The 12,637-nt window shown below is 38.7% G+C and overlaps 1 protein-coding gene across 1 annotated transcript in view; it reads right to left on the bottom strand.

The window, feature by feature from the left end:
* Window positions 1-12,637, bottom strand: part of LOC127878752 (uncharacterized) — a 60,001-nt gene that overhangs the window by 4,545 nt on the left and 42,819 nt on the right. The window contains exons 23-28 of the mRNA XM_052425279.1: window positions 12,409-12,495; window positions 6,237-6,363; window positions 5,634-5,725; window positions 3,539-3,636; window positions 3,134-3,260; window positions 2,225-2,313 (exon numbers count right to left, since the gene is read on the bottom strand). Coding sequence (XP_052281239.1) covers window positions 2,225-2,313; window positions 3,134-3,260; window positions 3,539-3,636; window positions 5,634-5,725; window positions 6,237-6,363; window positions 12,409-12,495 — 620 coding nt within the window. The remainder of the gene's footprint in view (window positions 1-2,224; window positions 2,314-3,133; window positions 3,261-3,538; window positions 3,637-5,633; window positions 5,726-6,236; window positions 6,364-12,408; window positions 12,496-12,637) is intronic.

A 12,637-nucleotide genomic window follows, 5' to 3' on the forward strand; every position in this document is an offset into this window, starting at 1 on the left:
AATGAAAAATATGTTACAGTCCTCAAACTTCTCACTTTTATCTATAAAGTTTTATTACAACCATATGGTGTTAGATCACATGTGATGTGTAAAATATGTGATGTGTTAAGAAAATACAAAGAATTCTGTTAAAGTACCATTGTAATTATTTTTACAAGAGATCCTCATTAACAAACATTAAAGAGTTAAGTAACAAGAGGGTCTCAAAAGCCCAAAGTCGCTCACCTGAGATAACAACATGTTATTGGAACAAATCTTCTGACCAAGTTTCACGAAGATCGGAAAATAAATGTGGCCTCTAGAGTGTTAACAAAGTTTTACAAAAGCCATATAAGGAAAAATGCCCCGTCCCCTGGAAGCCATGTTTTTCAACCAACTGGCATCATTTTTGAACTCGTCCAAGATATTATCGGGATGAATCTTCTGACCAAGTTTCATGAAGATCGGACAGTAAATGTGGCCTCTAGAGTGTTAACAAGATTTTACTATAGCCATATAAGGAAAAATGCCCCGCCCCTTGGAAGCCATTTTTTTCAAACAAACATAATTATTTTCGAACTTATCCAAGATATCATTGAGACCAATCTTCTGATCAAATTTCATGAAGATTGGACACTAAATGTGGCCTCTAGAGTGTTAACAAGGTTTTACTATAGCCATATATAGCCATATAAGGAAAAATGCCCTGCCCCTTGTGGCCATGTTTTTAAAGCAACCAAAACCATTTTCGAACATATCCAAGAGATCATTGGCACAAATCTTCTGACCAAGTTTCATGATGATCGGAAAATAAATGTGACCTCTAGAGTGTTAACAAGGTTTTACTATAGCCATATAAGGAAAATAGCCCCGCCCCCTTGGTGGCCATGTTTTTCAACCAACCGGCATCATTTTTGAACTCGTCTAAGATATGATTGGGATGAATCTTCTGACCAAGCTTCATGAAGATCAGACAATAAATGTGGCCTCTAGAGTGTTAACAAGATTTTACTATAGCCTTATATAGCCATATAAGGAAAAATGCCCCGTCCCTTGGCGGCCATGCTTTTCATGCAAACGTAACCATTTTCGAACTCATCCCAGATTTTATTAAGACAAATTTTCTGGCCATATTTAATCAAGATTGGACAATAAATGTGGCCTCTAGAGTGTTAACAAAGTTTTACTATAGCCATAAAAGGAAAAATGCCCAGCCCCCTGGCAGCCATGTTTTTTAACCAACCGGCATCATTTTCAATCTCATCCAAGATATTATTAGGATGAATCTTCTGACCAAGTTTCATTAAGATTTGACAATAAATGTGTCCTCTAGAGTGTTAACATGATTTTACTATAGCCATATATAGCCATATAAGGAAAAATGCCCCGCCCCTTGGCAGCCATGTTTTTCAAGCAAAGGTTACCATTTTTGAACTCATCCAAGATATCAGTGGCACAAATCTTCTGAGCAAGTTTCATGAAGATCGGAAAATAAATGTGGCCTCTAGAGTATTATCAAAGTTTAACTATAGCCATATAAGGAAAAATGCCCCGCCTCCTGGCGGCCATGTTTTTCAACCAACTGGCATCATTTTCGAACACGTCCAAGATATTATTGGGATAAATCTTCTGACCAAGTTTTATGAAGATCAGACAATAAATGTGGCCTCTAGAGTGTTAACAAGATTTTACTATAGCCATATATAGCCATATAAGGAAAAATGCCCCACCCCTTGGCAGCCATGTTTTTAAGCAAACGTAACCATTTTCGAACCCATCCAAGATATCATTGAAACCAATCTTCTGACCAAATTTCATGAAGATTGGACAATAAATGTGGCCTCTAGAGAGTTAACAAGGCAAATGTTGACGCCGCACAACGCACAACGGACAACAGATGACGGACAAAAAGCGATCACAAAAGCTCACCATGAGCACGTTGTGCTCAGGTGAGCTAAAAAGTGAGTGCCTGAATGCTTAGTGTAACTGAAAACTTACATGAATTACAGGTTTGTATTTCAGTGCTTCTCTCTGATCAAATATTAACCCTTTCCCACTCAGAAGAAAACTGAAAATGGCTATGTGCAAACAGCATAAAACCAGAGCAGCCAGCCTTACTCGCAGTCTGTTCAGGTTTTATGCTGTTTGCTGCTCATTAGTAACTAAGGGTTGGAATTGAAGCTTTTAAAACTTGCATTTAGTAAGAAAGCTATCTGCAAGTGATGGCAACACCCCCATACTGTACCTCTGAGGTGAGCGGCCTGCAAGCTCCTGTCTCAGGTGCTGGGTCTCTCTGTTCAGGCTCAGGTTCTCATCCTTCAGGTTGGTGTTCTCCTGCAGATACACGGCTCAGTTTAGCCTCGTTCTGGGAAAAATGGACTTAATGCATAGATAAATTATGATGTCATAAAAGCCTTTTTGCACTCTTTTATTATAATTTACAGGTTGATCTGGAGCAGCACTCTCCGCTTTTATGGGATTTCTCTTTCATAAAGTGTCTCTTCTTACCATGAATCCACTGTCAGCAGAGTGACTGTAACACAAGTATGACCCAGGATGATAACTAAAGCATGTTATCAGATTGTTTTCCTAATCATTTTGGAAAAACGCCCTATACCCGTTAAATAGGAAATGTGAGCTTCAATTTAGTTCAACCTGGGAACAAAATCCCAATTGTTCGAGCTATACATTTTGAGCTTTCGGTAATAAAATGATACACACACCAGAAAAATGTATATCATAACTTTGACACTTTTAATTTCTGGACTAATCATCTTTATTACTTAACATCAACACATCATACAATCAATGCAGAAATTTTTGACCAGATTTGGGAAAAAAAAGAGCCTTGACTGGGAAAACAGGGCTTAATGTATGTTTCTGAAGTGGTGTCCCACTTATGAGTGTGCAATCAGCTGGAACGACACTTTCTGCCTAAACTGTATTTTTGCTAAGAAGGGATTACCTTCAAACGAAATATAGTGTACAGTGTTTAGTGTACAGCCTTATCTGGGACATCGCATTACACACATAGCCCTTTTCCCCAAATTATGCTTTAATATATTGACATTGGGAATATGACCCAATGACAGCTAAACATTCAGGCAAAAAAGCCTCGACCATGCACCTCAAATGTAGCTGTATATTTGCATACCTGTTTCAGTCTGGTGAGGTCTCCCTTGACTTTCTCATAGACTTTGGTTGCATCCTGCAGTTTCTTAGTGAGCGCCAGAAGATGGGTGGTATCTTTGCTCTTGTTGGATTCAGCATCACCCGACCTGCTAATCAGAACACACATGTTAGCATTGTTCCTTTTATTGTGTATTATTTAATAAAAATCACAAACATGACCACAAGTTTACTTAAACATCACACATGCTAATTGTAAGTTTAAGTATGCTTGTCATGTGAAATTCAAATGAAATGAAAGGATATTATTGTTAAATAAGTTGAATATGATCCATTTTGTAGAAGTGTTAACTAAGAGTAGTCAAGAAGCTTAAAATTCTGCTACTTATTGGCTGAGATATTACAACATGAGGTGCTGTGTTCAACTTACCTGCTTGGAGTGAGACCCTCTTTCTTTGTCTGTTGGCGTAGAATTTGATTTTCTGTTTTTAGCAGCTGAATCTCTGACTGCATTCTTTCAAATTCATTCTAAACAAACAAGAGCTGTCACCATAGGATGACTTATGCCCCCTATAAACGATTGATAGAAGTTATGAGCTTTTTTCAAAACCTAAACGCAGATTTCGAAACCTAAACGCGGACCCTTAGTTCAAGGTCAAGGTCACAGGGTTCAAAATTTGTACGCGTATGGAAAGGCCTTGTCCATATACACATGTATACCAAATATGAAGGCTATATCTCAAGGGACATAGAAGTTATGAGCATTTTTTTAAAACCTAAACACAGATTTCTAAACCTAAACGCGGACCCTTAGTTCAAGGTCAAGGTCACAAGGGTCAAAATTTTTGTGCGCATGGAAAGGCCTGGACCATATACACATGCATACCAAATATAAAGGTTATATCTCAAGGGACATAGAAGTTATGAGCATTTTTCGAAACCTAAAGGCAGATTTCGAAACCTAAACGCGGACCCTAAGTTCAAGGTCAAGGTCACAGGGGTAATTTTTTGTGTGCGTATGAAAAGACCTTGTCCATAAACACATGCATACCAAATATGAAGGTTATATCTCACGGGACATAGAAGTTATGAGCATTTTTCGAAACCTTAACGCAGATTTCGAAACCTAAACTCGGACCCTAAGTTCAAGGTCAAGGTCACAGGGGTAAAAAAAATTGTGCGTATGGAAAGGCCTTGTCCATATACACATGCACACCAAATATGAAGGTTATATCTCAAGGGACAAAGAAGTTATGAGCATGTTTCGAAACCTAAACCCAAAGTGTGACATAAAGATGGACAGACAGACAGACGGACAGTCCGATCACTATATGCCCCCTTTTCTTCGAAAGGGGGCATACAAAACAACAAGTGTGGACGGTGCATGAGATGAATGCGTCTCAGAATTGTTTTGACCCAAAAGTGTGCTCTTGAAATACAAAGTATGGGAAAACAGGAAAGTTGAATTTATTAATGGCATAACAGAAACAGAAAAAAAACAAGAGATGTGTTGGTCAGAAACACAATGCCCCCTATTGCGCCGCTTTAAAATAACATTTCAATATATCACTTGGCAGGTTTAGAAATTATCTGCCTTTAAAAGCTTATTACTTCCCTTGGATTGTATTTTTTGACTTTTGACCTTGAAGGATGACCTTGACCTTTCACCACTCGAAAGGTGCAGCTTCATGAGATACAAATGCATGCCAAATATCAAATTACTATATTCAATATTGCAAAAGTTATGACCAATGTTAAAGTTTTCAGACAGACAGACAGACAGACAGACAGACAGACAGACAATAGGGGGCATTGTGTTTCTGACAGACAGACAGACAGACAGACAAATGGACTGACAGACAAATGGACTGACAGTTCAACTGCTATATGCCACCCTACCGGGGGCATAATAACTCTGAGATACTGAAGAAAGAGTTGTTATATCTGTACTCTGCACTACATATCTGTGTTCTTTATCATTATATGAACTCTTGACAGATTCACTTCAATACTAAGCCTCTATCCTTACATTAAGTTTCATTTAAATCCCAATAACTTCCCAGTTATATACGCACATGAAGCAGGAAGTGATAACAGACAGAAAGACAGAAGGATGGACGATTCGTCAGACTCTACTACAGGACGATTCGTCAGACTCTACTACAGGACGATTCGTCAGACTCTACTACACGACGATTTGTCAGACTCTACTACAGGACGATTCGTCAGACTCTACTACATCAGTACATGCCTCCCGGGGCATTAAAAGTAAAGGGATGAAACTTAATTCTGAAACAAACTAATGGCTCTTGTTTGTTTTAAGGCTCTTGTTTTTTATAACATGTATAACATGTTTGTAGATAAATAATTTTCATCATAATATAAAATATTGTAGTTTAAAGAACATTATATTCTTAAAAAAAAAAATTAACGACATTATAATTATTATACATTCATACTTAATCAATATAATGATTTAATCTAATGAACAGTTTCCATGCCTACAAAATAAGGCCTATACATACCTCATACTCTTTGTAGAGAATGTCAAATCTTGCTTTACGGAGATCTGGATTGGTAAGCTTCTCTGTGTCTTCTTCCTCATGACTCAGGCCACCTGGATTACAAATGTGTTCAGAGTAACTAACAAAGGTAAAGCGAAACACACCAGGGATTTCAATGGATGTAGAAAATCAAAGGCGATAATTTTGAAAACACCTACTCCCTTACTAGGGCCAATCAAACTGTTAATCATTAAATACATGTACAACCATTTAAGTAATGAACTGTTTGTGAAGCAAGCAAAATGAGGAAATAAGTGCAGAGGAGAAACATACCCCTGGCATCCTGCTGTATGATACAAACAAAGTGAAAGTTGCATATTTTCACGCAAGGAAAATAATCTGCATTGAATAACAACTAATATTGAAGCACTTATGTACACTCCCATGCTTGAAAAACATCATTCAAAAACATTTTATGTAACAGCATTTTCTACCCAGTATTGTTTTAAACAAGAAGACCATGAATTTCTCCAGCCCAAAAGGTAAACAAGGCATATCATGTTGGTATCAACAACAATACAACTGGTCCTGTTAAACAACAACACATTAACAACATCGACATACCTATGATCTTACGACTGCTGGTCATGGAGGTCCTACAAGCTGGACACTGCTGATTCTTTTGAAGCCATACCTCCATGCATGGCCCACAAAATACATGCTGGTTTGGACACAATACTGGGTTCTTCACCTGAAAATCATATGATATGGCATTCCTTACCAATACATTATCAGTATTTAATGGATTGCCTGTGTTTCTCATGAAACAATGAAGATTATGAGTTCAGTACAACAGGAACACAAACAGAGCTCCAGATAATTTTTTCAGCTGAGGGGAATTTCACTCATGAAATTTTTAATTGATGAGTAAAAATCAAAATTCGATAATTTGAAGTAGAATTTATGTTCAAAGGATCAGAATTAATAATAAATTGTACATTAGTGTTAACTCGCTACAACAAGCAGTCTTGTATACAATAAAGCAATCACTTTTGTATTATTTAACAGTTTTTCTTTTTTTGCCCTTGGCTAATAAGCAGCCATTTATCTCTTTTTCCGTCTTGATTCGGCAACCCACTGTTTTTATGACAATAAAACACAAGCACATGCAGACGCAGCTGCATATGTCAGAAAAAGAAAAGCGCTTTCGGGACAGAGTCTGCCGGTCAGGACGGCACAGATCGTGACAGTCACATGAAAATCAAGCAAGCAGCAATTTTTCGCATTACATGTACATCATGATTCAAGTGGATTCATTGATTTCAAACCGGATTTCAATATATCTCACAGTTTAAACATGTGCTTAGTCACGTTATCTGAATGGTAAGCAGGTGGCATCCGTAAAACTTGTTTATTATATGTGTATTTCGCCTGCCATTTAAAAAGTGCTTTAAGGAAAAAGGTTTTTCCATAGTACCACAGGAGAAATGAACTGATAGCAAAAATTATATGCTTAAAGTTGGGCGATTAGGGTTTTATCGAATGTGATGTCAAATGTTTTCACCATAAGCGTATATCTATTCTCAACAATGCAGCGGGGAACCCGTTGTGTCAACATCGGTCTTTATTGTGGGCCAAATTGAAATAATACCGTTCTGACTGAGATGTAAATTAGGTCCTGAACTACTTTCTATACATAGTTATGTCACTACGTTTTTACCGTTGTGGACAAAATGACGAGAATCAGTCGTGTTTACATGAATTTATATGCATGTATAAACGGCTAATACGCATTGAAATTGCACACGATGAGTAATCCAAATTTAGCCAGGAGTTTTTTTACTCAACAAAATTTTAAGTCATGCATATTTTCTTTTTTTCATGCGTATTTTACGCAAATACGCATCTTATCTGGCCCTCTGAACAGAAAGCAAATATCAGGAAGAACTCTGAGCTGTACCTATGTACTCATAAAAGTTAAGAGCATTCACTTTCTACAAAATCCTGTATCGTATCGTATTCCCTTATATCAATCCTCTCCTGATTGCGATCACTTTGTTTACATTAAGAAAGCGGCTCTCGTGATGACGTCACACCCATGGGCTCCGAGTGTTTTGTTTCAATTACATTACTACACTTGAAAATAAATACAGACACAACCAAAATGAGGAAAAAACAAGTATAATTGCATTTTAAAATCTTACTTCAATTGAAATAATCAAAATGTATCCCTATTCCATTCAATGTTTTCGGTCCTCTTCATTTAACTTCCACATAATTTGCAAAGCAAGGCAGTATACACAGCACTTTCATGTATTTGATTTATTTTACAGAAAATTCTTTTACTTTTTCCTGATTCTCAGAAAATGTTGCATGGATCAATATATGCACCCACAGTGCCAAAATAGGTGACATGACGATATATAAATGTTCTTCTTCTTCCATGTGATGTACTAATCTCACTCTGGAGCATACTCGTACATTTGTTATATACAAGGTGATCGTGAGAGTGCAGGTAAAAATAAAACCTTTAATATTTATAATATGTACAGTCAGGAAGCTCAATGTTTGAATTGGAGGCCGGCCAGTCCTTCCCTGAATGACTCTGGGGTCTGTAGAACTGTGAGGTGCTTTGGTAGCTGGTTCCACAATCGAGCTCCAGAGATAAAGAAGGAGTGGCGGTAGGTGTCTATTCTGCAGTAAGGTATCCAGTAACAGACTACTGCACCATCCATGTCTTCGAGACCACGTCCTCGTGCAGATGTGATGGATCGCCAGAGAGGAACGGTGGCTGGAATGTCGAGAAGACCATATGTGATCCGATACATCATCAGAAGTTTAGAGTGCTGGAGGCGGAGTTCTAGGGTAGGTAGCCCAAGGTCTGCGATCATCTGGCTAGTGCTGCTTGTAGTCCTGTAGTTGCCTGTGATGAATCGCGCTGCTCTTCGCTGCACAGCCTCTAACTGTTGTATGCATGCCTGTGTGTGAGGGTCCCAAGCTGTTGATGCGTAGTTGAGGACAGGTCTGACTAGTGACTTGTAGCACTGCAACTTTATGTCTTTCGGGCAGCTTGAGAGGTTTCTGCGGAGGAAGGCAAGAGAGTTATTGGCAGACTTAGTGCGGCTGTCCACGTGTCGTTTCCAGGAAAGATCACTGGCAAGTGTCACGCCTAAGTACTTTCCTGTCTTGACTAAGGCTAGCTGGTGCCCGTGGATGCTGTAGTCTGCTTGTGTCGGGGTTCGCTTTCTTGTAATCCTCAGTACCTCACATTTGTCTGGGTTGAAGGACATCTTCCAAGTTGTTTCCCACTCCTGGAGGGCATTGAGGTCATTCTGCAGTATCTGTGCATCTTCTGGAGACTTTATCTTTCTGTACAGAAGACTGTCATCCGCGAATAGCCTTGTTGTGGATTGAACTTTGGAGGGCATGTTGTTGATGTACACCAGTAAGAGCAAGGGTCCTAACACGAGCCTTGAGGGACACCTGATGTTACTGGTGCTGGGTTTGACTGTACACCCTCGACCTGTACCTGTTGACTTCAGTTTGAAAGGAAGCTTTTGATCCAGGTGAAAATGTTTCCACTGATGCCGTAGTGCTTCAGTTTCACAGCAAGGTGTTCGTGCGGAACCTTGTCGAACGCCTTACTGAAGTCAAGTAAGATGGCGTCTGTCTGTTCACCGTAGTCAAGAGCTGACGAGAGGTCCTGTAGGGTCAGGAGTAATTGCGTCTCACATGACCGGCGCTTCCTGAACCCATGTTGTGCGTCTGACAGAATGTTCAGGTCTTCCATATGCTGCATTATCTGGCTGTGCATGATGTGCTCCATGATTTTGCAGCAGACGGAGGTTAGGGAGATAGGCCTGTAGTTGGCAGGTGCGCTTTTGTCGCCCTTCTTGAATATTGGAGCCACCAATGCTTGCTTCCAGTCATCAGGCACACAGACTTGTGACAGAGAGGCCTGAAAGATGAGGGTCAACATAGGTTAGAGTTCACTTGCGAATTATTGTAGGAACCTTGTAGGGATGGCATCAGGTTCTGTTGCCTTGTGTGGGTTCAGGTTACGCAAGAGTTGTGTACACCCTCATTTCCGATGTTGAAGATCGCCATTGAAGGGTATTGGAATGTTACTTGGGTCCTCTTCTGTGAACACTCTTGTTAACTGCTCATTCAAGATTGCAGCTTGAGACATTGGGTCGTTATACAAGAGTCCATCATGTTTCAGGGGGGCAATACCACTGCTGTCACATCTTTTTGTTTTGATGAAGGAATACAGCTTCTTAGGGTTGCCATCTTTAGATATGGTATCGCTGATGTAAGTGTTGTATGCCCTTCTACACTCATATTGGACTGTCTTATGCAGCTGTTTATATCGAGTGAGGTCTTCTGGTATCCCTGTTTGTTTGGATCTCCTGAGGGCCCTCTGTCTGTATCCAAGTTATGTCTGTTGAGAAAGATGTCCCGAAATGTGTCAATAGTTGTTCGGGTGGTAGCAAGGTCAGCATGTTTCCAAAGCAGAATCTTTCTCTGAGGTGGTTTGGCTCTGGGAACACGTGTTGAGGCCTGCACAAATACAATGTCATGGTCACTGACCCCTGGGACTGGCTTGATCTTCTCTACCAGTGATGGCCTATTAGTTATGAAGAGGTCAAGGATATTGGAAATGTTACGCACTGTTCTGCCCCCAGATCGGCAACCATTTCAAGAAATGTTTGGTTAATTTTTCTGGAGTACGAATTACCGTTGATTGTATTGGTATTCCAATCGATGTCAGGCAGATTGGCGTCACCAGCAATCCATATTGTAGCGTCCGAGTTATGTTGATGTAGGTTGCTGATTACAGTTCTCATTTCTTCCATGTATGTGTGATCGCTGTTAGGTGGTCTGTATAGAGATCCGATGATCAGGGTTTGCTTGTCTGGGCATTCGAAACGTGCAGCACAGAATTCAGTCTGAGTTGTCAGTGCCATGTCAGTTCCAACTATGCTGTCCTTGACTGCTATCATCACTCTGCCATAGTGGTTGTTTGGTCTGTCGCATCTGGCAGTGGATATACTCCGTCCCGATTGGATGCTAATGTTATGAAACCTTTTAATAGTAGCATATATGCTGAAATTTTATTTGAACACAATCATGGCAATTGTTTGTTTTGGCAATTCTTGAGCACTTTTATGTGTCCATGTTGCTAAAAAAAGATTGACCAATAAAACATAAACTTTCTAATTTGTATATTGAAGTTATAAAAAAAGTTTAGCATGTTTATCCGTTGTTTCCGCCCTCTAAATGGATGCATATGAATTTTGAAAGTGAACAAACACATGCATGTGTTATATGTAAATCTATAGTTAAATGTGTATTCTTGGAAAACTGCATTAAAATCGACATTGTTTTGACAAAATACCGGCTAGACTTAGCTCCCTGTAGTAATCAATATCATGAACAATTGTTCTAATAATATCAGCCCTTCTTATTGGTTGCTAAGATTTGTTAATATCCGCATGTACTTGTTCTTCAAATAGTACCTTAATTGAAAAACAAAACTCTTGCTAATATTGTCCTTAAAATATTTTTCATTTTATTCAAAAATAAGCAGGATATAAAACATTTGATACAGATACTATTAATCCATAAACAAACTAACATAATTGTGTGTTAACTAATTTAACAAGAGATGTGTTTGTCAGAAACACAATGCCCTTTATTGCGCCGCTTTGAAGCCATAAATTTGACCTTTGACCTTGAAGGATGACCTTGACCTTTCACCACTCAAAATGTGCAGCTCCGCGAGATACACAAGCATGCCAAATATCAAGTTGCTATCTTCAATATTCAAAAAGTTATGACCAAACTTTAACGAAGGTTTAAGTTTTAGGAAAGAAAAATACAATGATATTTGACCTTTGACCTTGACTTTCCACCACTCAAAATGTGCAGCTTCATGAGATACACATGCATGCCAAATATCAAGTTGCTATTTTCAATATTAAAAAAGTTATCAAACTTAAACCAAGGTTAAAGTTTTGGGACACACACAATGACACAATGACAGACAGACAGACCAATAACAATATACCTCCGATCTTTCGATCCGGGGGCATAAAAATCATAGCATCCCCTGATATAAACATGACCTAAATTCGAATGAACACCGGAAATCATGAAAATGATCGTCATAAGTTGATAACAGTCATGGATAAACTTCAAATAAATTACAACTTCTAAAAAATGACAAGCCATTAACTTTCCAGCACTTCTTGATGTTTTTTGTTAAAGTCACAATATTATGAGGAGAGCCAATACTATGAGTATGAGAATATGGGATCATTCCTGTTTAAATTTGTATAAATATGTTCAGTGAATTGAATTTTAGAAGTTTTGTTGGCCTTATGCCTATAACAATCTAGTGCTCTCGCTTTTCGGATGTGACGTTTGATACCAGGTAAACAATGCATGTAGATGATGTAATTTGCGGGTGTGTATGGAACTATCGGCTTAATGGCTAAACACGCTGTAAATAAACAATTTTGATATTGTCATGTATTCAATGGGAATTGAATTTATCTTTCAAGTTAAATCGTTTACTGCGGCCGTGTTTGCATTAATTCAGAAATTGTTTTACGCGTTTCCTTATCCGCTCGATACAGTTATAGGAGGATAATTTTGTAAGCAGTGGGTGGGGAAGTTGACAAGTGCCCATAGAAACCAACGACGCGTTATCATCTAAGCCTGTGCTTACAAAGCAACATAACCAGACTACACATCTATTACATAAATAACAACAAAGTTGTAAGGGTCTTGCCTTCCCCAAACATATTTGACACGCGATAGGTAAAGTAAATGCTATAGTTGGTTGCTTGTTGAGTCTTGCATTCACTTCGGTCGCCATCTTAGTTTACTAATATTAATGCGCCGATAGAAAAAGTACTACCATGATATACACGATTAACATCCTCCCATACATTGTTTTGTATCATGAATATTTGAAAAACATAAGAAGTGTATGTTTTTGATAACTAATTCAATTAAAG

Source organism: Dreissena polymorpha, chromosome 4 (assembly GCF_020536995.1).
Source record: "Dreissena polymorpha isolate Duluth1 chromosome 4, UMN_Dpol_1.0, whole genome shotgun sequence".
Taxonomy (NCBI): domain Eukaryota; kingdom Metazoa; phylum Mollusca; class Bivalvia; order Myida; family Dreissenidae; genus Dreissena; species Dreissena polymorpha.